General features: G+C 38.8%; 1 protein-coding gene across 6 annotated transcripts in view; it reads left to right on the forward strand.

Moving 5' to 3' along the window:
• Positions 1-26,584, forward strand: part of MGAM2 (maltase-glucoamylase 2 (putative)) — a 139,410-nt gene that overhangs the window by 66,714 nt on the left and 46,112 nt on the right. For all 6 annotated transcript variants that reach the window (XM_077997580.1, XM_077997581.1, XM_077997579.1 and 3 more), the window contains 13 exons: positions 4,345-4,452; positions 6,125-6,187; positions 7,759-7,893; positions 9,491-9,575; positions 11,395-11,533; positions 17,201-17,334; positions 17,616-17,650; positions 17,751-17,867; positions 18,451-18,599; positions 18,707-18,791; positions 19,199-19,255; positions 19,678-19,802; positions 21,040-21,128. In XM_077997580.1, coding sequence (XP_077853706.1) covers positions 4,345-4,452; positions 6,125-6,187; positions 7,759-7,893; positions 9,491-9,575; positions 11,395-11,533; positions 17,201-17,334; positions 17,616-17,650; positions 17,751-17,867; positions 18,451-18,599; positions 18,707-18,791; positions 19,199-19,255; positions 19,678-19,802; positions 21,040-21,128 — 1,321 coding nt within the window. The remainder of the gene's footprint in view (positions 1-4,344; positions 4,453-6,124; positions 6,188-7,758; positions 7,894-9,490; positions 9,576-11,394; positions 11,534-17,200; positions 17,335-17,615; positions 17,651-17,750; positions 17,868-18,450; positions 18,600-18,706; positions 18,792-19,198; positions 19,256-19,677; positions 19,803-21,039; positions 21,129-26,584) is intronic.

A 26,584-nucleotide genomic window follows, 5' to 3' on the forward strand; every position in this document is an offset into this window, starting at 1 on the left:
ACTTTTTGATGTGCTCCTGGGTTTCATTTGTTAATCTTTTGTTGAGGATTTTTGCATCTGTGTTCATCGGGGATATCAGCCTGAAGTTTTCTTTTTTTATTGTCTCTGGCAGATACTGGTATCAGGATGATGCTGGTTTTGTAGAATCACTTAGGGAGTCATCCCTCCTCAAGTTTTTGGAATTTCAGTAGGATTGGTACCAGCTCTATGTACATTTAGTAGGATTTTACTGTGAATTCATTTGGTTAAGGACTTTTTTTTATGGTTGCTGGGCTTTTTATTGCTGATACAATTTTAGAATTTATTATTGGTCTGTTTAGGGTTTTATTTCCTTTCTGGTTCAATCTTGGGAGGTTGTGTGTTTCTAGGAATTTATTCATTTCCTCTAGATTTCCTAGTTTGTGTGCATGGAGATGTTCATAAAAATCTTTAAGGATATTCTGTATATCTGTGGGACTGGTTGTAATGGCATCTTTGTCATTTATGATTATACTTATTTGTATCTTCTCTCTTTTTTTCTTAATCTAGCTGGTGGCCTATAATCTTGTTTATCCTTTCCAAAAAGCAACTATTGCTTTTGTTGGTCTCTTGTATGAATTTTTGAGTCTTAATTTTGTTTAACTCTGCTCTGCTTTTGATCATTTATTTTCTTCTGCTGTCTTTGGGGTAAGTTTGTTCCTGTTTTTATTGTTCTTCTAGTTGTGAAGTTGGATTGTTCATTTGAGATATTTCTAACTTCTTGATGTAGGCATTTATGGCTATAAACTTTCCTAGTGTGTCTTAGGGATGATCATCTTGCATAATATTTCATAGGGATTCTCTGAATTTCTTAAATTCACATGTTGACCTCTCTAGCAAGATTGGGGAAATTATCATGGACGATATCTTCAAATATGCTTTCCAAATAATTTTTTGTTTCCCCTTCTCTCTTAGGAATGTGAATGAGTCATAGATTTGGCCTCTTTTTTTTTTTTTTTTTTTTTTTTTTTTGAGACGGAGTCTCGCTCTGTCGCCCAGGCTGGAGTGCAGTGGCGTAATCTTGGCTCACTGCAAGCTCCACCTCCTGGGTTCATGCCATTCTCCTGCCTCAGCCTCCCAACTCCCGAGTAGCTGGGACTACAGGTGCCTGCCACCATACCTGGCTAATTTTTTGTATTTTTAGTAGAGACAGGTTTTCACCATGTTAGCCAGGATGCTCTCGATCTCCTGACCTCGTGATCCGCCCATCTCAGCCTCACAAAGTGCTGGGATTACAGGCGTGAGCCACCGCACCCAGCCAGATTTGGCCTCTTTACATAATTCTATATGTCTCAGAGGTTTTGCTCATTTTTAAAAATTATTAAAAATATATTTTTTTCTAACTGAGTTGTTTACAGGGACTGGTCTTTGAGTACTGAGATTCTTTCCTCAGGTTGGTCTATTCTGTTGTTAATACTTGCAATTGTGTTATAATTTTTTGTTTTAATTCCAGAAGTTGAGTTTAAGAAGTTCAGTTTAGCCATTCAGTTAAAATGGCTCTGTTATCTTTCACCTCTTCGATCATTTTACTGGCTTCTTTGGATTGAGTTTCAACATTCTCCTGAATCTTGTTCAGTGTCCTTGTCATCCAGGTTTTGAATTCTATATCTGTCACTTAGGCCACTTCAATCTGGTTATGAACCGTTGCTGGGGAGCTAGTGAAATTGTTTGGTGGTCAGAAGATACTCTGACTTTTTGAATTGCTAGGATTCTTGTGCTGATTCTTTCTCATCTGAGAGGGCAGATGTTCCTTTATCTTTTTGAAGTTGCTGTCTTCTGGATATGGCTTTTTGCCTTTATAGTCTTTATTTTCCTTGAGGGTTTGACTGTGGTGTATGTTGAATATAGTTGATTGGCTTCATTTCTGGGTGCTTTCAGAGGCCCAGGGCTCTTTCAGAGATCTTTGTCTGTGGTTGAATTCCTGCATTGGATTTCACAGGCAGTGTATACTAAAATAATTTTGTTTGGTGGTGTAATTTAGGTTACAATACAGTAGATGGTATTTAAGAGTAATTACCAGAAAATAGCCTCTTACTCAGCTGCATGCCTCTTTCATATTTCAGTACATTTGCAATAGTGCTATGGGGTGAGGGAGATGGGAGATCCAGAGATGGCCCCCTTGCCAAGTCGATTTTTGGCGCTTGAGGAAGCCCCCTCTAATCACTGATGTCATGCCTATGTTTCCTTAGCCCCAAGGGAATCCCTGACAGGCTATGCTCTTCCCTCTTAGGGGCAGCCTGAGCCAAAGTTCAGGTCACCATAAGAACTGCAGCTCCCTGTTGGTCCTCTGTACTTGGCAGAGTCGGAGTGGGTTGTGGGGTATGTCTGGGGGTGATCTGTTGATGCAGTGGTTCAATGGCAGAAGATCCCCAGGCACCGCAGTGTTGCTGTAGGGGTGCAGCTGATATGGTGCCATGATCCAGTATTTTCTGCACAGCAGATGGCTTTGGGGACTTCTTAGCTTGCTCTCCCCCGACTGAGTCTCCTTCCAATGTCTGCCCCAGTAGCTGCCCTGACAATCTAGTTTTGTCCCAAGCCTTTTGCACCCAGATTGTTGGTCTGTTAGATGTTCTGGGTTGTGGAGCTCCCTTGGGCAGAGGCTGTGGCTGGTAAATAGGTTACATGCCTCCCAGACCAGTGTTGCAGAGGGAGGCATGCCCAACTCCCACACCAGCACACAAGCCCATACCTCACTCTCGTCAGCATTCTGAGAGTGGGGCTTCTCCTCTCCTCAAGCCTCAGCCACAGATCTTGCAGTGGGATAATTAAGGAATCAGAGAGACCGAGGGGTTGAGGAGGAATTATTTAATTATTTAGGTGCACTGACCCAGTCAGATTAACATCCAAAGGACTGAGCCCCAAACAAAGAGTCAAGCTACCTTTTAAGCATTTTGTGGGGCAGAGAGAGATCTCTGCAGGGAGAAGCATATTACAGAAGTGAGAAACAAAGACAGTTATTCAATTAAGACATGAATTACATTATTTTTTACTTTTCAAGGAACAACATGTTTTACGACTTGAGATTATCTGTCTAGTGACCTTGCATCTGCACAGCTAGAGAAACAGGGTCTTCACAATGCCTGGGAAAAGGAGAGATAAGGCTCGCTAGCCACAGAAAAATAGACAGTTAATTTTAAAGGACTCCAGCCCTTTCTCTTCTTTAGGGGAAATTGGGTTTTCTTACATACAACTGAGTTTTTGCTTACACATTCTTTAATTTCTTTTAATTTCTGTTCCAATCTCAGCTAGATAATCCTGATTTGTGTGTTTAAACTCTGGTGGGTTGGGACTGGGCCTGCAGCTTTGTTTTCTAGCCTTAGGGTCAAGCACCGTCTCTGCTAGGGGTCAGAGTACTTTCAGGCCACCAGCAAAGAACTCAGGTAGGGCAGTGGAGGCTGTGCTGTGTGCATTCTCTTTTGGGAGCAGCCAAGCAGTGGCCTTGGAAGGGGCTGGCAGACAGGGGTGGCAGGCAGATCGCATGCACCCTGGTTCTGCAGGAAAGACAATGCTGCCGTCTCCCAGCTCAGCTGTCAGCAGGGACTAGAGCTACTCAGAGCAAGATCGAGAACCTTTGCAGATGGGTCCCCATGGTCGTGTTTTGCTGTAGATGCCCTGTCTGGTCTCTGCACAGGCTTGAACTCTGCCTCTGCCTACTCTCCAGGCAGTTTCTCTTGCCAATTCAAATGTCTATGGTGTTTGTGGCGTCTGTTGTAGCTAGGATCCTGGATGTCTGCCGTGGGAGTGTCCCTTCACTCACCCCTTCCTTAGGACCTGTTCAGTTCCAGGAGCGTCCTGGCACTCAGCAACTCTGCGTGGGATTTCCAGCTTTATCCCTCTTACACCTCAGTGTTTGCATTGCTTCTCTATAGACTGTCAGTGTTTTCTTTCAAAAGCTCTGTTTGAAGTGTGATAGTTTACTCAGTATTTTGGTTTTTCTCAGTGGGAGAGGTGCTTCCCAGCCGCATCTAGCTGGCCATATTGTCCCCTTTCCTCTCATTTTATTACTTATAGCTTTGGGTGGTAACTTTTTGTAATATAGAAAGGCTTCTTCGTTTGTTGACACAGATTTGTATACCCTTTGAAAGAAATTGCCCCGCATAAGGGTTTTATATCTTACGTTGAGTACCCATGGCACCATCTCTTTTCAATTGGCTATGGTAATATATGCAGTAAGACATAAGACAAATTATCATTGCTTTTTATTTTAATTCATTTTATTTTTGGTATTGCGATTCACCATTTCCTTCTGCACTATCAACTAGTAGGAGAGAAATTTTCTTAGAGATGTTTTCCTCACATTTGCTGTTTGAAATTCTTTTACTGCAGGACCCAGCCATTTCTGGCAATGAGACACAGTATCTCCCATTCATTAGAGGACAGGAAAATAACGTGTTCATCAAATGGCCTGACACCAGTGACATTGTCTGGGGGAAGGTAAGGCTTGGGGAATGTGCTTATAGTTAATTAACATCACAATGTCTTGAAATAAAACAGCTCTTGATACATGTTGGAAAATATATTGGACAATCAGTAAATTACGAATGAGTAGAAATCTGTCCGATGCTGATTAGCTCAATAAGCATTAATAAGATCAAAGTTACAAATCTTATCCTCTATTATTATTGAGCACTGTCTATTGCCTGGAAATACTCTGATGTCCCCACTCTTTATTTATTCCCCATGGTCACTTAATAAACATTAAGAATCCCTTTTAGAATGACACTGAAATCTGTGTCTCTCAGCCACCTGCATGCAAAGCATGCATTCATCTTTGACCTATTGTGCTTAATCTGCCTTCACATCTAAATGAATCATTAAATCCTATAGATTCTCCTCTTTCTCTTGTTTCCTTTAATTCATCTTTATGGCTTCAGTCTTCATCTTCATATGTCTGATTTATAGCAATAGAAATTTAGGTGGATTTCAGGTGATAGTAGCTTTTAGCCTAGATTTAAATTCTGTTCCTTAATTATACTATGCTACTTCCTGCTGCTCTGAGCATATTCCATGCTCACTTTTTTTTTTTTTTTTTGAGATTGAGTCTCGCTCTGTTACCCAGGCTGGAGTGCAGTGGCGTGATCTTGGCTCACTGCAACCTCCTCTTCCCAGGTTCAAGCGATTCTCCTGCCTCAGCTTCCTGAGTAGCTGGGATTACATGTGTGCGCCAACGCTCCCGATTAATTTTTGTATTTTTAGTAACAATGGGGTTTCACCATGTTGACCAGGCTGGTCTCGAACTCATGACTTCTGGTGATTCACCTGCGTCGGCCTCACAAATTGCTGGGATTACAGACGTGAGCCACTGCGCCTGGCCCCATGCTCACTTTGAATATTACCTTCTCAGCTTACCCAGATAATATCTTCACTTCAGGATCAACTCAAATCTTAACTCATTTGAAGCAGCTAGTAACTATTTTAGTTTTTCCTATTTTCCCTTGTCTGTAATATTGCCTTCAGTATAGGATACAGTGTAGCATTTATGTACTATCTGTGAACTCTTAGGAAACAAGTACTATTTCTTACTTAAATCTCAGTAAATACAGATCCTGGAAGAGTACTTGTCATACAGGAAGTACTCAGTAAGTGTCTGTTGATTGAATCAATTAATCACGGTGTGTATAGTTAATGTCCTGGTAGTTACAGGTAAAATTGGTTGATGCTATGGATTTTTTTAATGCTACATATACTTGGAGTCCCCTATAAGTCATGATAGTGATTAAAAATGTTGAGATGAGGTTTATGGGTTGTGAATGGAAATCAATCTTATTTCTTTAGAGTCATACTTCACACTTACTGTGAATTTTGTTATAGGTCTATGACAAGGAGATCAGAGATCTGAGAAATCACTTGAAAGTTGGTTGTTCAGAGGATATGTTTAAAAGAAATTCAGTTAATTATTAAATTCAAAAATAGAATTTTGAAAACATGTGGAATGAATCAAGAGACCCAATGTAATTTTGTAGATTCTGCCTTTACAGTTTAATTTATGGCAAAGATTCCCAAGCGTTTTGTGGAGATGCAAGTCTTCAGAGTCTAACACATGAAATATCTCATAGTCTGTATGCAGTGATCTTTAAAGGTTTTTATTGCCCTTCTTTTTCTCTAGGTTTGGCCAGATCTGCCTAATATAATTGTAGATGGATCCCTTGACCATGCAACTCAGGTTAAGGTACAGTTGTATATACATTTTTGTCAACATTGCCCTAAACATCTGGATGTTTATGTTTTTCATCCTGATGAATGAGTAGCTAACCCTTGAGTTAAGTAGCCCTAACTTGAGGGTGCTTATCCACTACTAGTTTCTTGGCAGAAAGAGATCCTCGAGTGGAAGGCTCAACAAACAGTGAACATGGAAATGTGTAGAAGGAAATCATCAATGAAATCTCTCATAAGTGTGCTTTTAATGGGCTGTGATTTATTTTTACTTTATGTCGCTTGAAAAATAATGAACCAAAGTCTTGCATTTTCTCACTAGAGGGGAATCCATTATGAACAGACTGAATTTTAATAAATTATCTGCATACAAAAGAAAATACAAGTCAGTTGAATGAAGGAAAGTTGTTCATCTCAGCCTGGTCATCTAGCATCCCCTCTACTCTGGAGTTTACTTGTCCCTGGATGACAGTCCTCCTTCATCTCATTTGACTGGTTTAGAAAAATCTTTTGTTCCCCTTCCCATGTCCAAGTGATCTCATTGGGAGAGTGTAAGTGTCCAGGAAATTATCCATTTCTTCTAGGTTTTCTAGTTTATTTGCGTAGAGGTGTTTAGAGTATTCTCTGATGGTAGTTTGTATTTCTATGGGGTCGGTGGTGATATCCCCTTTATCATTTTTTATTGTGTCTATTTGATTCTTCTCTCTTTTCTTCTTTATTAGTCTTACTAGTGGTCTATCAATTTTGTTGATCTTTTCAAAAAACCAGCTCCTGGATTCATTGATTTTTTGGAAGGTTTTTTTGTGTCTCTATCTCCTTCAGTTCTGCTCTGATCTTAGTTATTTCTTGCCTTCTGTTAGCTTTTGAATGTGTTTGCTCTGGGGGAAGGGGGGAGGAATGGCATTGGGAGTTATAACTGATGTAAATGACAAGTTGATGGGTGCTGATGAGTTGATAGGTGCAGCACACCAACATGGCACAAGTATACATATGTAACAAACCTGCACGTTGTGCACACGTACCCTAGAACTTAAAGTATAATAATAATAAAAAAAATTTAAAAAATGATTTTCTAAGTTAAGCCAGTGTCTTTCTGAAGATGAACTATAATGAAGCACAGAAATATTCAGAAAAAGTAGCCTATAGAATATGCATCTTTTCTGCAATTTCAAGTGGTATGTATGTTGAGAATTAAACTGGCCTGCAAAAAAAAAAAAAAAAAAAAAAAAAGCTTTTGCTACATTCACTGGTTTTTAAGTAAAAAAAAAGAAAAAAGAAGAAAAGAAAAAGTATTTGCATCTCTAAAGTTCACTTGTTTAGACATTGCTAATTTACCAGTCTTGTGATTATATGTCCAGTTATAAAACAAATCCTGTATTTGAAAGGGATTTTAATCTAACCTTCTTCTAAGAAAATAAAGAATGAAATCAGACCCCAATCTCTGCTTCTGTTGTAAACTCTGCAACAGCAGATCTGAGATTAGAGCAGAGACTGATCTGGGCAGGCACAAATTCCTGTTTGTCTCCCATTTGTGGTCCCCTGGATAGGCTGAGACCCCAACCGTGACAGTGTGTGTTATTCTTACAGCTCTACAAGGCCTACGTTGCCTTTCCTGACTTCTTTCGTAATAGCACAGCTGCGTGGTGGAAGAAAGAGATAGAAGAGCTCTATGCAAACCCTCGAGAACCAGAGAAGAGCCTGAAGTTTGATGGATTGTGGATTGTAAGTGCACCGTTGGTTGTCTTTTTTTTTTTGAATATTAGCAAGTCAAAACATGGGGAGGAGAGACTAGCAAAGCAGAGACGTATGACTGAAGAGATGAAAGGGAGAAATGCTGTTACAGAATCGAGGTGCAGGGACCAAGAGAAGCAGAGACCATTGCTGATCTGCCCAGGGACATATTGTCTGGTGGAAGTGGGAGCCCACAGAGGAGATTGCTACTGCTGGAGATGCCAGAGCAAAAGAGAGAGGGAGAAATCACCTCCCATCTCCAGTCTCTTGCCAATATCCCCCATTGGCCAAATTTACCTGAAAGCTTTTGGTAAGGGCGTCTTACAGGGCAGAACTGGGAGTGGGTGAGGCATGGAGCTGAGAGCAAGTAGGCATTCACCATAGTACTAGGGCAGACAACTCTGAGGGAATGGCTTAAAGGACCTGTTCAGACGTTTGTTGTAAATGCCAGTTGGACTTAAAAGCAGGACTTCCTGAGATATCCCTGGGATATATGTCCAAGGGCAACTCTATCTATGTTTTCTTCTGTCCTGATTTCCTTCCCCACTGTCCAGTGGCCTGAAATCTTAAGCAAGCTCTAGGCCAGCTCTGAAGGGCTGTTCAACGCTGGGTCAGGCTGGAAGAAGTTTGTGATTCCGTGGACAAAAGTCCACTGAAACTCCTGGGGCCTTCCTGGCCATCTGCACCTTTGGGATAGTTAGGCACAGAGTAGACATGTGAAAGGACACAAATTAACTCAAACAGGCAAATCAGACAGTGAAGAGCTGTGGGCAGCTTTGAAAATAAGATGTACTGAGAACTCTGGGGTCATATTTGTTTTTCCAGTGGAGGGAAAGCTATAGCTGGGTAATTCAAAGTAGTGAATAGTTCCTCAAGTACTTTCATTTGTCTTTAATATGTCCTATTTAAAATAGTCTGGCATGCAAAAATTTAACTGTTCCATTGTCTAAGTGTGAAGCGAGCATTCCCTTAGGAGCCCCTACTCCTTGCATTTAAGTAATAAATTCCCCAAAGCACGTTTTTATTTCCAAACTTGTTTCTGAGTTATGTACAGCTTTTCAGAAATATATTTATGGCAGAAAGTGAGATAACTCTCCTCGTGTTTGGGCTATGCCAATATCAGAATTAGTCCAAGCGATTGGACTAAGGTAAAATAGACGAAGATAATAGTAACCTCTGGCCACAGATTAAAAAGTGAATAATCCATGCACAGAAAAACAAAGATGGGTTACCTCTGTTGGGGATTTGTATCAAGAGATTTCCTTAGGTCCTGGATCCAGCATTACCTCACTATTTTTGCCACTATAAAACAATCCTTGTAAGTTTTAAAATGCCAGGTAAGCAAGAAGGAGTTTAGCACTCCACTTTGGCTGATATACATTTTTAGAGTCCATTTGGGTCAATTCCAGGAATTAAACTACACATTTTTTAGAGTCCATTTAGGTCAATGCCAGGGATTAAACACAGTGAACTAAACCACCGGCTGAGGTGAGGGTTTCAAAAGTCATCTCCCTGAGGTAGTGTCCTCTATAGCCAAAGCCATCCTGCCCCTGACATGATGGGATCTTTTTTTGTTAACTCATTTCAGGATATGAATGAGCCATCAAACTTTGTGGATGGATCTGTCAGGGGCTGCAGCGATGAAATGCTAAATAACCCACCCTATATGCCATGTATGTAAGATAATTACTTCATCAACTTACTTCCCTACTCAAAGACTCTAAAAGTTTTCCTTTTACTGTCAAAGTGAAGCCTAATGTTGAAGACAGAAAGCATTCTCCAACATGCCATGAAATCCCAAGTAAGATAACCTTGAATAAGTGCAGATAAACGAGCAAGAAATAATGACATGATGTGGTGTGAAAGAAGCCACACAATGTGTGATACATTTGATTCCATTGATAACTATGAACGGATTGATATAATTTTAAATAAACCCTAACACACACACACACACACAAACACACACACACGGAGAGATGTTCTTTTTTTTGGAGACGGCGTCTCACTCTGTCGCCCAGGCTGGAATGCAGTGGTGCAATCTTGGCTCACTGCAACCTCCGCCTCCCGGGTTCAAGCAATTCTCCTGCCGCAGCCTCTCGAGTAGCTGGGACTATGGGCCCACACTGCCACGCCCAGCTAATTTTTTGTATTTTAGTAGAGACGAGGTTTCACTGTGTTGCCAGGCTGGTCTCGAACTCCTGAGCTCAGGTAATCTGCCCACCTCAGCCTCCCAAAGTGCTAGGATTAGAGATGTTCTTTGGATTAGAGAATTAAAACTTAGTTTCTGAAGTCTCTCTGCCAGTGTAAACAGACATTTGATGAAGCATATTTCTTGGTCATCCTGTGGTACAAACAAAAATAAAATGTTGGAGTCAAAAGGATCTCAGAAAGTTGAATCATCTAATGTAACAGAGAAAGAAGGAAGGAAATGACTTACTTCCTAAAAGTACTGTACCATGGCTGAGGTGGGAGGATTGTTCAAGACCAGGAGTTTGAGTCTTGAGACCAGCCTGGGCAACATAGTGAGACCCCCCCCCCCCCACACACACAAAAACAAAACAAAACAAAAAAAACACCCCAAAACAGAAAAACAGCAACAACAAAAGACACTATACGAGTAATCTTGGGACAGAATCTAGAATCCAAGTTTCTTGATGTCTACATCACTGTTATGCTGCCCATTGCTCACTCACTCACTCATTCATTCATTCATTCATTGTCTCCTTCATTAATTTAATGCAGAGGGTGTTTGACTTGCAATGGTCTGACTTATGATTTTCAACCTTACAACGATGAGAAAGTGACATACATTCAGTAGTAACGAGCTTTGAGAACCCAAATAGCCATTCTATTTTTCACTTTCACTATAGCGTTCAGTAAATTACAAGAGATATTCAACATTTTGTTTTAAAACAGGGTTTGTGTTAGATAATTTTGCCCATCTTAGGCTAATGTAAGTGTCTGAGCACATTTAAAGTAGGTTAGGTCCACTCAATGCACTTTCAAGTTACAATATTTTCAACTTGTGATGGGTTCATGGGGATGTAATCACATTGTAAGTTGAGGATCATCTGTACTTATGTATCAAGCAAATGCTGTCATATCAGAAAGATCTAGAGACACAAATACAAAAAATGATTGAAATAAGATTTATTCCCTGGAGAACATTACCATCTAGTGGAAGAAACAGTCCTAACAATGAAGGAGTTTATTATGTTGGCAAAAGGGCTATGACAACACTCTATACATTAAATCAGAGTTGGTGAAAAAAGAAGGGGAGCTGCTTTTCCCAGCTCCATATTTTATCCTTACCCTTCGTTAGTTACAAAGACACAGAACGTTGTTTTCTATAGACTAAAAACTCATAAAACTGGGCCTGTTACTTGTAACAAAGTTGTTGACTGAAATAAAGAAATGCCAAAGTGATGGACATTTCTAGTGAATGTGCAAATTATGTTGCTTAGGAAATAACTCGACATTTCCCCTCAGATTTGGAATCTAGGGACAACGGCCTGAACAGCAAGACCCTGTGCATGGAGAGTCAGCAGATCCTGCCAGACGGCTCCCCCGTGAAACACTACAATGTGCACAGCCTGTACGGGTGGTCCCAGACCAGACCCACATACGAGTGAGTGTCTTTTTGTCATGGCAGCCAAGATAGTTTTCCACATTGTCCCTTTCGCCATTTCATATTTGCATTGTGCATGTATCTACGTGATCCCAGTTAAATGGGTTAATGTCAAAATTTCAGGCATGGTTACCACCTCTGAGCACATTTATCAAGTAGGTTACTAAATTTACCTATTTAAAGTGAGCAATGAGGTAGTGTTTAGTATATTCATAGAGTTGTGCAACTATCACAAAAATTACATTTCAGAACATTTTTAAAACACCAAAAGGAAAACCTTTGCCCATTAGCAATCACTTCCAGCTTGTTCCTACCTCCTGAGCCCTAGCCATTGCTCATCTATTTTCTGTCTATGTAGATTGCCTATTCTGGACATTTCATAAAATTGAATCACACAATATGTGCTCTTTTGTATCTGGCTGCTTTCATTTGGCATAATGTTTTCAAGGATCATCTATGTTGTAGCATGTATCAGTACGAGATCATCTATGTTGTAGCATGTATCAGTACTTGATTTCTTGTTACTGATTAATAATATTTCATTGTATAGATACACCATATTTTGCTTATCTATTTACCAATGAGTGAACATCTAAGTTATTTCCTTTTTTTGGCTATTATAAGTAGTGATTATGTGAATATTTATGTGCAAGATTTGGAGTAGACATGTTTTCTTTGTTTTGAGTATGTATCAAGAGTAGAACTTCTGTGTCATATAGGAACTGTATTTTTAATATTTTGAAGAAATATCAAGCTGTTTTCTAAAGAGGCTGTACCATTTAAGTTCTTTTTTTTTTTTTTTTTTTTTTTTTTGATGGAGTCTTGCTCTGTCACCCAGGCGGGAGTGCAATGGTGTGATTTCGGTTCACTGCAACCTCTACCTCCTGGGTTCAAGTGATTCTCCAGCCTCAGACTCCTGAATAGCTGGGATTACAAGCATGCACCACCATGCCTGGCTAATTTTTGTGTTTTTTAGTAGAGACAGGGTTTTGCCATGTTGGCCAGGCTGGTCTCGAGCTCCTGACCCCAGGTGATCCACCCGCCTCGGCCTCCCAGAGGCTGGGATTACAGGCATAGCCATCGTGCCTAGCCTACCATTTTACATTCTTACCTGCATGTATGATAAAATGTATAAGGGTTGCAATTCCTCCACATCCTTGCCAACACTTGGTGGTATTCACCTTTTAAAATTACAGACATTCTAATGGGGGTAAAGTGATGTCTAATTGTTGTTTTCACTTTATTTCGCTAATACTAATGTTATTGAGCATCTTTTCATATGCTATTGGCTATTTGTATATATTCAAGTATCTATTCAAATCCTTTGCTCATTTTTGATAGAATCTTTTTTATTATTATTATTGAGTTGTAGTCAGGCATGGTAGCTCACACCTGTAATCTCAGTACTTTGGGAGGCTGAAGTGGGAAGATTGCTTGAGTCCAGGAGTTTGAGGGCAGCTAGGGCAACATAATGAGACCCTGTCTCTACAAAAAACAAACAAATAAGCCAGGCAGAATGGTGCATGCCTGTAGTCCCAGCTACTTGAGAGGTTAAGGTAGGAGGATCCCTTGAGCCTAGGAGTTTGAGGCTGTAGTGAACTATGATGGCACTGCACTTCAGCCTGGACAACAAAGTAAGACTATCTCTACAGAAAAAAAAAATTACTGGATCATAAAAATTCTTTAAATATTCTAAATTCAAGCTTCTCATGAGATAGTTTGAGGATATTTTCTCTCATTCTGTAGACTTTTCACTTCCATAATCATGCCTTTTGGAGCACATTTTTAAAAGTTTTATAAAGTCCTATTTATTAATTTACTTACTTATTTGTCATTTGTGCTTTTGGTGTCATATTCAAGGAACTATTGCCTAATTCAAGGTCATGAAGATTTACTCCTGTGTCTTGTTCTAAGACCTTTATAGTTGTGGGTATTACACTGAGATCTATCATCCATTTTAAGTTTATTTTTGTGTATGGTGTGAGTAGTGGTTCAATTTTATTCTTTCCTTCATTTTATTGTCTTGGCATCTTGTCAAAAATCAATTGACAGTAAATGAGAAGGCTTATTTCTGCGTTCTCAATTCTATTTCATTGATCTCTCTCTATGTATCTATCCTCATGCCAGTACCACACTGTCTTAACTGATGAAGTGTGACTCTTCCAATTTTGTTTTTTCAAGATTGTTTTAGCTACTATGGGTCCCTTGCATTTGATATGAATTTTGTAATCAGTTTGTCAGTTTTGACAAGATAGCAAGCTTCTGTGAAGAGAAAGATGGTGATGGGATGCGGATGTGTGAAAAGCAAATTTCCCTGAAGAGACAGGAGGGGATGGTGCATGGGAAAGATGAACTTTTGGTAGGAACTCTATCAAGTTTTCACATCTTCTTATTGCTGCTTTCTTTGCCCTGCAAGCCCCTTCTTTGCCAAAAGAAAATTTCTGCTCTTCTTTTAAGCAACATTCAAACGTCACTTCTTCTATGAAGACTTTCTGTCTTCTATGTCTAATATGAAGACAGGGATTTTGATAGGTTTTACATTGAGTCTATAGATCAGTTTGGGGAGTATTACCATCTTAACAATATTAAGTCTCTTTTGATTCATTAGCATGAGATGTTTCTCCACTTATTTAGATCTTTAATTTTTTCAACAATTATTTTTAGTTTTCAACGTATATGTTTTTGGCCATTATTTCTATAAATATTTATCTGTCCCTTTGTCTTTTCTTTTATCCGTCTGAGATTTTGCCATTTTCCAATGTCATTGGGAAATTTCAGACTTGTTCTTTAGTTCTTCCCAGGGCAGAGTGTGATCTTCTCTGTTCAACTGCCCATTTCTGCTCAAGTGTCTAAGCTCTCTGCCTTCTGTCCGCAGAGCTTCAAGAACCTCATACTATTTGATTTTGGGCTATCAACAGGTGATAGATCATGTTGCCCCTGGGTGTTCCACACTCAGGGGCAACATGGTCTTCTGAACAGAAATTCTTCTTCCCTTTCCCACTTTCTTTACATCTTCATCTTTCAGTTGCTCTTTCGCAGTCTTGCTTTCTACACCTAGCTTGAGGCTTTTCCAACCAAGGAAAAACTAGTTCTTCAGGAAAACATCCATGTCTATATATGAAATACACACAAAACAAATAGATGTTTTGTACCCTCAGAAATAACCTTACCTCAGAAGAGTACAAGGACGAATAAGTCATAGTCCCTGCTTTCAAGGACCTCATTGTCTGATTACAGGAGTCAAACATGAGAGGGAAAATCAATTAACTCTACTGGGATGATCCAGAAAGTCTGGATACATTCTGGATTCAGATGGCCCCCAAATCTATGTTCCCAACCCAGACCTCTCTTGAGCTTCAAACCTAGAATTGCCCATAGATGTCTCATTTATGATGTCCCATAGGCACTTCAAACCTAATACTTAAAATGTTGAACTATTTGTCTCTCCCTTAAATCTGTCCTCCTGCAGTCTTTTCTTTCTTTCTTTCTTTCTTTCTTTCTTTCTTTCTTTCTTTCTTTCTTTCTTTCTTTCTTTCTTTCTTTCTTTCTTTTTTAAGATAGAGTCTCACTCTGTCACCCAGGCTGGAGTGCATCGGCCTGATCTCAACTTACTGCAACCTCCACCTCCCTGGGTTCGAGCAATTCTCCTGCCTCAGCCTCCCTAATAGCTGCGATTAGAGGTGCATACAACCATGCCCGGCTAATTTTGTATTTTTATTAGAGACAGGGTTTTGCCATGTTGGACAGGCCAGTCTCAAACTACTGATTTCAGGTGATCTGCCCGCCTTGGCCTCCCAAAGTGCTGGGATTGTAGGTGTGAGCCACCGCGCACGGCCTCTCCAGCATTCTTTAGTTTAGTGAAAGGAACCAAGTTTAACTAGTCATTTAGATCATCCTAGATTCTCCTTCTTTTCCTGCTTTCAGCTGGTGACTCAGTTCTTTACATCAGTCAATACTCTATCTTCCTGCCTTATTCCAAGTCTTCATTACCTCTCATCTAGACTATTATAAAAATCTAAGTGATCCTTACCTCCATTTCTTTATCACACGTACATACATGTGCATTCTTCCAATTTGTGTATGGTTAAATCTATACCTTTTACTTCATTATGTTTTGTCCATTGTTTTTATTTGAAATTCCTTTCTCTTGTAGAAATCAGGCGGTTTATGTATTCTTTCAGTTTTAATAGAACGTGTGTGTGTGTGTGTGTGTGTGTGTGTGTGTGTGTGCGTATTTCCATTCATTTTTGGATTTGTTTAGGTGTGAAAAATTGGAAGTGACCCGAATGGATTAGTTTCCACAACAGTAGTCAGCTACTTTTCCTGACATCGTTTATTGACTAATTCATCTGTGTCTGTTGATCTGTGATGCTTTTTTTAAGCAAATACTTGGATTGTATACATACTAGGATCTATTAATAGACTTTCTCTTTTGTTCAGTTGATTTTTCCCTCACACAGTTGTTGTTATTTTCTAAGGGCGTGTGCAGATGATCTATCTTCCACTGAAAGATAAACATCTTTTATGTATATCTGCCTCTGTGTGCAAAACATGTCTGCTTTTTGAGGTCTAGAAAAGCAGAGTGAATATTTCCAAAATGCTGTAGCTTTTATTTGGATCCCAGATCTGACTCCTTATTCTTTTTTTCTCTTTCCCCTCCTGCCATATGACTACAGACACGCGTGTGCCACCCTGCCCAGCTAATTTTATTTTTTTGTAGAGATAGGGTCTCAATGTGTTGCCTAGGCTGGTCTTGAACTTCTGGTCTCAAGCAGTCCTCTGCCTTGGCCTCCCAAGGTGCTGGGATTACGTGTGTGAGTTACTGCGCCTGGCCTCCTCTTTACTCTTTTTTTTTTTTTTTTTTTTTTGAGACAGAGTCTTGCTCTGTCACCTAGGCTGAAGGGCAGTGGCATGATCTCGGCTCACTGTAACCTCCACATCCCCAGGTTCAAATGATTCTCCTACCTCAGCCTGCTGGGTAGCTGGGATTACAGGTGTGCACACCACACCCAGCTAATTTTGTTTGTTTGTTTGTTTGTTTTGTATTTTTAGTAGAGACAGGGTTTCACCATGTTGGCCAGGCTGGTCTTGAACTCCTGAACTCAAGCGATCCACCCACCTCGACCTCCCAAAATGCTGGGATTATAGGCATGAGCCACCACACCCGACCCTCTTTACTCTTTAAATGACCTTTGATAAGCATTTTGAAGATCGTCTTATTTTGTCCAGCTCACTATTTTCAGGTGAACGCCTTTCTAACTTCTCTGAACCGTAGCTTCTTAACAGTAAAAGGAGTGTAAAGACACCTTTTCATGATGTTATGAGACACCACATAGGAAAGTGACCAGTATAATACTAGGATAGAGGAATTGTTCCATAAATAGCTATATTTCCCCTTACTCCCAACCCTTTCTCTTACTCCAGGGAGATAGTTAATTAATCAGATTTTTCAAAAATGAAACACACATTCTAGGTGCAGATATACCTCTAGTCTTGCTGTGGAGTTTGCTGGGATCTTTAGCATGGCTTTTAGACAACAGATTCTTTCCGGGAAGAAGTTATCTGACTCGGACCAAAGTACCCTCACCACCTCATGCTCCAAGCTGCAGTTACTTTCTGTAAAGGAGTTCGTTTCTTCAATTCACCTCCTTGTTCCCCTCCCACCAGAGCTGTGCAGGAGGTGACAGGACAGCGAGGGGTCGTCATCACCCGCTCCACATTTCCCTCTTCTGGACGCTGGGGAGGACACTGGCTGGGAGACAATACAGCTGCGTGGGACCAGCTGGGGAAATCTATCATTGGTGTGTGGGCTCAATCCCAGGGGCCTGTGCTGGCAAGGAGGGCACTGGAGTTTGTGCTGTTCGGCAGCACTGGTTATGTCTGTATCATCATCTAGGTGGGTGGTAAAATTAACAAGAACTGAGTTCTCTCTGGGCATGGATTTTAATTTACACCCATCTTTTAATATTTTCATCATGAATGGTCCAGGGCTTTCTAATGGGGTAAGGAAAAATCAGGCCAAGGCTTCACTCTCCTCCCAAAGTTCTCCTTCATCTAACACAGCTGTGTCTTCTCCTTGCAGGCATGATGGAGTTCAGTCTCTTTGGAATACCTTATGTAAGTCACATTCAGACCATTACTAATTGCCCAGTCAGATTTTAGTGAGTCAGCGCCTCATGATATTCCCACCTCATGCTCTCATTGTGCATCTTCTCAGACAGGAGCAGATATCTGTGGGTTCTTTGGAGATGCTGAATATGAGATGTGTGTTCGCTGGATGCAGCTGGGGGCATTTTATCCATTTTCCAGAAACCACAACAACATCGGGACAAGGGTGAGGCAGCAGTTTGTGCTCCATGTGTTGCGTACCCTCAAATCATAACTTCTTTTTAACCCCCAGGAGTATTATACTCATTTCCTGATAAAAATCAGAGAACATCACCAGAATCTTAATTTCTTGGAAAATCCACAGAGTTCAGAACTCTGGAATTATCAGTAATTTTTAGAAATATACCCTTTCTCATCTGCTGGAGAATTAGCACCCAGGAGGAAAAGTTTTTATAGTTCCCCATGTGGCTAAAATAAAAGAAGCTCCCTTTGCTTTTAAGAATATTGAATTTGTATTTTACTCAAACTCATCCAAGATATGTTGGTGCTACACAGAAACCTCTCCCTCTACACATGTAGAGGGCCAGAGCTGGACCTATTCCAGGAACTTAGGAATCAGTGATAAAGAGGAGAAAGCAAGAAATTCTAATTTTGTAGGGTGACAGAGAAGGGGGAAAGGGTAGGCCAGGAATGAAGGGATAAGTGGCTTGTAACCTACATATTGAATAAATGCCCATTGATTCTTTTCTGATGCCACTGGGATGGAATGAAGAAAAGGTAATCCACTATATGCTCCTTTATCCCTACAGAGACAAGATCCTGTGGCCTGGAATTCAGCCTTTGAGATGTTATCCAGAAAAGTCCTAGAGACCAGATACACCCTGCTTCCTTATCTCTATACTCTGATGCATAAAGCTCACGTTGAGGGCAGCACTGTTGTCCGACCCCTTCTCCATGAGTGAGTACAGTCTCTTTCCCCAAGCAGCAGGTTTAGGCATGTCTTGCAAATAATCCTCTGTAGCAGTCATAAGAGGATAGGTGAATTTTCCCCGTTTATTTTTTAAGGTTTACGGATGACAGGACAACATGGGATATAGACCGTCAGTTCATGTTGGGTCCTGCTATCTTAATCAGCCCTGTGTTGGAAACTGTGAGTTCTTCACTGTAGATCAGAAACCCTTCAATCACATGATCTGAAATCATGGGAAAAGCATTTTAAAGATCATCTGGTTTTGTCCAGCGCACTATTTTCAGGCGAATGCCTTTCTAGAACATCTACAGGAGATCTTCTTTTTTAAAAGATCTCTCTGTTAATGAAATCTTTACTACACTGACTGATTTCTCATTTTAAAATTTTGTCATATACTTTTTAAAAATACATTTTTTTCTGTAGTTTTGAGGAATAATTTTTCAGGATTTTTCTTAATAAAATCCCTCAAATTATTGCAATCACTAATAAAATTTTCATTTTTTGTCTTAATTCTACAGTGTTTTGAAAATGAAAATGAAACATTTTTATTGAAATACTCATAATGACATGTCAATTTTATGTTTCAGAGCACATTTGAGATCTCTGCTTATTTTCCGAGAGCCCGTTGGTATGACTATAGCACGGTAAGAACTAATATATTTGTGAAGAACCAGGTTGGTCTATGCAGCAGGGTGGAGACGTGGAGAAGTCGATAGAGCCTTCTATTTCCAAGCACATATTTTCTAAGGCAATAATTTTGACCTTTTTAACCTTGGCAAGGCTTGTTTAAATGAAAGCATGTATAAGAGCGTAGATGAAATCTGAGCACCTATATCTCATTGATGCTCCCCCCTCACCCTTGCCCTTGCCTCTCAACTTTTCTGGAGAAGCAGTCTAGATTTTCAGTCTTAAGCAAAAATGAAAGATTAGAGATTTTCTCTTTAGGTTTGCAGTCTTTTGCTGACTTTCTAACATGCTTGCCAGGAAAGGAAGGACTTGTAATTAAACATGCTCTCATTTAATATATTTATCGCCCATCATTTTTTGCCTGTATTCTCCTTTCTAGGGAACTAGCAGCCAATCAACAGGTCAGAGGAAAATCCTGAAGGCTCCCCTTGACCACATCAACCTTCATGTCAGAGGAGGCTACATCCTGCCCTGGCAAGAGCCTGCAATGAACACTCACTCCAGGTGAGGAGAAGAGGTGATGTCTCACAGTCTCTTGCTATACCCTGATGAGGAAACCTTGCAGGAGGCTGTCCCACCTTCACCAGGGATATGTGGATTAGAAACTAAATTGCCAAACAGCTTTACTGGTCAGATCCTGTGAGTGCTGTCTGAGTGGGACCTGGAAGAAGATGAGTTCATAAAGTTAGTCTTAGGGATATATACATATATATATATATGTATATATACACACATATATATATGTATATATACACACACACACATATATATAACACACACACACACACACACACACGTATTTTTTGTCTGTAGTGCTGTATCAAAGGCAAAAATTTTCCTGAAGGCAGAAAAATGTTTCTCTTTCCACACTATTAAAAAGGAATAGGGAATGTTAATGAGCTCTTTGCCTTGTGATCGAGCAAGGACTAGGTAGGATTGAGTCCTTGTCCTATCCAAGGACTTAGTGCTCATTCCTGGGTCTACTTTGGTCAACCAAGGAAAGATATGTTTGTGTGTTGTGTGCGTGTACACACACATATATAAATTACACGTATACTATGTAAAAATTTATAAAATCATTGATTAAACAGAACATGTCACATCAAGAAAGGCACATAAAAACATTAACAACTCAAAAGGAGAGAAGTTAACTTTCAGCCTTGTGGCGTAATGCATGGTTTAAATGAAAGAGGGCTTTGAGCTGGATCTTGCATAATGAATGAGATTTGAATGTACAAAGGGGAAAGAGAGATCCTGGTCAGATTAAAGTACTGAAGGTGAAAAATGGGTTGGATTTGGGAACAGTAAACTATCCAGTTTAACTGGAGCACAGATAAAGGAAGTGATAAAATAAGTAAAACTCCAGCAGGTTAGGATCAGATCCTGGGGGATGGTGAATGGCAAGCCAACTACTTTGCATTTTATTCTGTGGCAACCTGGAAGTTACTGAGGATTCTCTTTTCAGGGATTTTCTTCCTATGAAATTAATATTTCATTATATTACTTGTGTGTATATTTGATTTTTGGAAATTGAAGCTAAATCAAATGTTTTATTAAATTTTAAATGTTTTCCATTAACTTTTAGGTGTCCTATATTTTATGTATTTTACCTGTTTTTAGAACTTTATATGCATATTTAATACATTTATTTCTAGATAAGTAATGTTTTAACACAGTCCGTTCTTTATTCTTACAACCTACAATCTAGAGAAAAATAACTCATCATTTTTTTTTTTGGTAGTCGACAGAATTTTATGGGATTGACTGTTGCTTTGGATGACAATGGGAAAGCTGAAGGCCAGGTGTTCTGGGATGATGGACAAAGCATTGGTGAGTATAAACTTTCCAGGGTCCCTGTACATCATTGAGAAAAATCATACCATAGAGGCTCGGCATATAATTAGCATGAACCAAAAACCTCTCTCTGTCTATTGTCAATAAGGCAATAACATTTGGAGAATTTTTCCAACTTTTGCCTGCTCATTTGTATTATACTATAGTTAGTATAGATGGGGTACAGTCCCTACCTTTGTAGGTCCAGGAACTTGCTGTTATGCAATCAGTCAGGGATGATCTATCTCTGTATAACTGTCTCACTCTTGATTTAAAAAAAGTGTGGATGCAAATATCACGCTGATGGTTAATTCATTCTCATGAACTAACATGACTCTATTATTTGGGTCAGCCATCTATACCAGGCACCCTGTTCCTCACAAATAGGTCTGCTCAGGAGGCAATTTAGAGGTTAGAAAATTTCTTGGTGACTGGTAAATTCGGAATTAAGTATTGCTCAAAGGATACTTACATCAATGAAATATTACTTTGTATGCTTCCTTTCCTCACTAGAGGTAGGATATGTTAGTTCTACTTTAGATAAGCGAGATTTGTCATTATAATCAGAACACCCTATAACTCCGAGTTTTCTATAGAAATATGGACACACTGTTACCAGCTGACTCTCACTTTTCACTACTTATTACTGTGGACCAGAACCTTCTAATCTTGCAACATACCACATTTTCTGAAATTATAGCTTGTTTTTCACTACTAATACTTCTAGAGATTCCTTCTCTTTTAGGTTCCTTCACTATAAAGATAAGAAATTCTCATTAAAGGAGTAGATATTCTTTGTAGCACATGTTAAAGATAGAAAATTAGCCGGGCGCGGTGGCTCACGCCTGTAATCCCAGCACTTTGGGAGGCCGAGGCGGGCGGATCACAAGGTCAGGAGATCGAGACCACAGTGAAACCCCGTCTCTATTAAAAATACAAAAAATTAGCCGGGCACGGTGGCGGGTGCCTGTAGTCCCAGCTGCTCAGGAGGCTGAGGCAGGAGAATGGCGTGAACCCGAGAAGCGGAGCTTGCAGCGAGCCGAGATCGTGCCACTGCACTCCAGCCTGGGCGACAGAGCGAGACTCCGTCTCAAAAAAAAAAAAAAAAAAAAAAAGATAGAAAATTAGAAAAAAATGCAAGCACTTTTAATATTTTTGCTGTACTGACTTTGGCTTTTATATTAAGAAAATGCTTAATTTTTAATATGGCTGAAAATGTTCTGCATATTTAATTTGTGAATCCTGTTTATTTTCCTCTAACATAATGACAGAAACATGTGTGAATGTTATTATTTACTTCTTATAAATACCATTATGATGATTATATTCTATTGAGAGGATACGTACAGGATGGTTTTGATTTTCATTGTCATAAATAACATCCTTTCTCTTTCTTTTTTTTTTTTTTTTTTGAGTCTCACTCTTTCGTTCAGGCTGCAGTGGCATGATCTCAGTTCACTGCAACCTCCTCCTCCCTAATTCAAGTGATTCTCCTGGCTCAGCCTCCCAGAGTAGCTGGGATTTCAGGTGTGTGGCACAACACCCACTAATTTTTGTATTTTTAGTAGAGATGGGGTTTCGCCATGTTGGCCAGGCTGGTCTCGAACTCTTGGCCTCAAGCATTTCACCTGCCTCGGCCTCCCAAAGTGCTGAGATTACAGGTGTCAGCCACCGTTCCCAGCCCATAAATAACATCCTTGAGTGTTAACCATTGTTTCCACTTTAGAATATGTCCATAGAGTAGATTCCTGGAAGTGATATTACTATCTTCTAATTACCTTTAAAAGAGTTGTGATTTATACAAATAAAATGTATCCATTTTAAGAATACAGTGAAGTTTTGACAAATGTGTACAGTTGTATAGCCACTACTACAATAAAGATGTGAAATATTTTTATAACCCCAAAAGTTCCCCTTTTATAGTCAGCCTCTGGATTCATCCAACTGTGGTTTGAAAATGCAGTTAGCCTACAATAGTTGCATCTATACTGACCATGTACAGACATGTTTTTCTTATTATTTTGTAAACAATACAGAATACCATGATTTATATATGTTTACATTGGATCAGGTATTATAAGTACCCTGGAGATTATTTAAAGTACACGGGAGGATGTGTATAAGTTATATGCAAATATTACACCACAAAATAACTTACATTCAAATAATAATGTCAGATTCATTTTAATGGTCAAAAAATGAAACCACTGAAATAGTCATCAATAAGTACATTGGTCAATAGTCATGGAATATTACCATGGAAGACACCATGGATTATTATTAGGAATAAAAAGTAATTAATTCCTTTCACATGCAACAGCATGAATGAATGTAAAAAGCATTTTGCTAGGTTAAAGATGCTAAAAATACAAAAAATAGTACATATTGTATGATTCTATTCACATAAAATCTAGAAAATACAAATCTAATTTATAGTGACAGAAAGCAGAACAGTAGTTGCCAGATTCTGGAAGGAAGGATCAGGAGTGGGGAGAAGCTGGCTAGAAAGAAGTACAGCTGTCCTTGGGTATCCATAGGGGGTTGGTTCCAGGACCCCTGTGGATATCAAATTCCACAGATGCTCAAGTTCCTTATATAAAATGGTAAATTTTTATAATTTCAACTTTTATTTTAGATACAGGAGGTACATGTGCAGAATTGTTACATGGACATATTGTATGATGCTGAGGTTTGGGGTATGGATCACGTCACCCAGGCAGTGAGCATAGTAACTAATGGGTAGTTTTTCAACTCATGCCCCCCTTCCTTGTTACCCACTCTAATAGCCTGCAGTGTCTATTGTTCTTGTCTTTATGTCCATGTGTACTCAATGTTTAGCTCCCACTTAAAAGTAAGAAAATGCATTATTTGGTTTTCTTTTTCTGTGTTAATTTTCTTAAGGTTGTGACGTCCAGCTGCATCCATGCTGCTGCATAGGACATGATTTCATTCTTTTTATGGCTGTGTAGTGTTCCATGGTGTATATGTACCACTTTTTCTTTATCCAATCCTTTGTTGATAGGCACCTGTGTTGATTCCATGTCTTTGCAATTGACTAGTGCTGCGAGGAACATAAGAGGGCATGGGTCCTTTTGGTAGAATGATTTATTTTCCTTTGGGTACATACCAAGTAATGAGATTGCTGGGTTGAATGGTAGTCCTGTTTTAATTTCTTTGATAGATCTCCAGACTACTTTCCTCAGTGGCTAAACTAATTTACATTTCCTCCAACAGTGTTTAAGCATTTCCTTTTCTCTGCAGCCTTGCTAGCATATGTTATTATTTGACTTTTTAATAATAGAGGGTTTGATTTGCATTTCTCTAATGATTGGTGATGATAAGCATTTTTTTATGTTTATTTGCCACTTACATGTCTTCTTTAGAGAAATGTCTGTTCATGTCTTTTGGCTGTTTTTCAATGGGGTTATTTGACTTTTGCTTCTTGATTTAAGTTTCTTATAGAATCTGGAGGTTAGACCTTTGTTGGATGCATAGCTTGTGAATACTCTCTCCTATTCTGTAGGTTGTCTACTCTGTTGATAGCTTTTTTCACTGTGAAGAAGCTCTTTAGTTTAATTAAGTTCAACCTGTCAATTTTTGTTTTTGTTGTAATTGCTTTTGGGGACTTAGCCAAAATTTTTTGCTAAGACCAATGTCGAGAAATCAGACAAGACACAAATAAATGGAAAGAAACATTCCATGCTCATGGATTCGAAATCAAAGCAATATACAGATTCAACACTATTCTTATCAAACTAGCAACATCATTTTTCACAGAATTAGAAAAAAACTATTTGAAAACTCCTATGGAACCAGAAAAAGAGCCCAAATAGCTAAAGCCATCCTAAGCAAAAGAAACAAAGACAGAGGTATCACATTACTCAACATCAAGCTATACTAGAAGGCTACAGTAACCAAAACAGCATGCATAGTACTGTTATAAAAACAGACACATAGCAATAGAACGGTATAGAAAATCCAGAAGTAAAGCCACATAACTACAACCATCTGATGTTTGACAAAGTTGACAAAAACAAGCAGTGGAGAAAGACTCTGTATTCAATAAATGGTGCTGGGACAACTGGCTAGCCATGTGCAGAAGAATGAAACTGAACCCTTACCTTTCACTGTATAAAAAAATTAACTAGAGATGGATTAAAGATTTAAATGTAAGAACTCAAACTATATAAATCCTAGAAGAAAATACTCTTCATGTTCTTCTTTTTCTTTGGTTATTTTAGCTCTTTTGTATTTCACACAGGTTTTTAAATCAACTTATCAATTTTTAACAACAAGACCACTTTCTAGAATTTTGACTGGAATTGCTTTTATTCTTAAGACCAATTTTTGAATATTTGTCATCTCTTTTTTTCCTCTATCTCTTTCTCTCATCTACTTACCTACTTATCTACCTATCTATCTCTATATAATTACCATTTACTTAGATCTTCTTTAATTACTCTTAGCAATGTTTTATAATTTTCGGTGTATGAATCTTGTACGTATTTTGTTAAATATGTCCTAAGTATTTTAAGTTTTTGATGGTATTTTAAATAATATTTTAAATTTCTCCTAACAGTTTATGGATAATATATTATAATCCTATATTCACCTAATATGATATATGAGAGATATTTTTCAAATGGTTTTATTATCCATTTATGGGTGAAAACTTGCTAAAGAAAACATATGAAGGAATTAAACAACTTCTCTCTTCAAAGCTCAGTTTAGTCTTTGGACTTTCTTTTTAACATAATCTGATAAGAAACTCTAGGAGAGGCATGTGGTATTCTGAAATTAAATAGATCTAGGTTTGAATACCATCTCAGTAACTTTCTGGTTGTATGTCTTCTGGAAAATTACTTTCATTTTGTTGTCTCCATTTCTTCTTTATTATCTACAGCATACACCTATGTTGTAATTTTATGAGGATAAAATGATTTAACATACATAAAACATTCCTGGCACATGAGTTCTGAATAAAATGTGTCATTTATATGTAAAGTAAATAAAACTCTATTCTAAACATTTAATATGAGATACTTTACATTAAAATTAGCATGTCTAACTTATGAAAACAAAATGAAAATAAATAAGTAAATAACATAAAATTAGTGTGGTTAGTAAGATAATAAGACAATAAGGCACCCAAAAGTCAAAAAGAGGAGGTTGACCAGCCATCCTGGATTTCAAAGCTGTGGCAGGACTTGAGCCTTATAAGGGCATAATATACTACAGTGCCAATTTTTAAATTTAAGAACTGTATTTATTAAATGCACTTTAATATTCTTGTCTCTTGGGAAAGTACATTTTTTTTTTCTCAAATTAAGCCTTTGTGAAAGATGAACGTTTAATCAAGGGTTTGCTAGGTGGGGAAGGAATGATAATAAAAGGAGTCAGTGCCCATAATGAGACATTCAACACTTTGGTACCTCAGTGACATTCTTGCCAAT

Source organism: Macaca mulatta, chromosome 3 (assembly GCF_049350105.2).
Source record: "Macaca mulatta isolate MMU2019108-1 chromosome 3, T2T-MMU8v2.0, whole genome shotgun sequence".
Classification (NCBI taxonomy): domain Eukaryota; kingdom Metazoa; phylum Chordata; class Mammalia; order Primates; family Cercopithecidae; genus Macaca; species Macaca mulatta.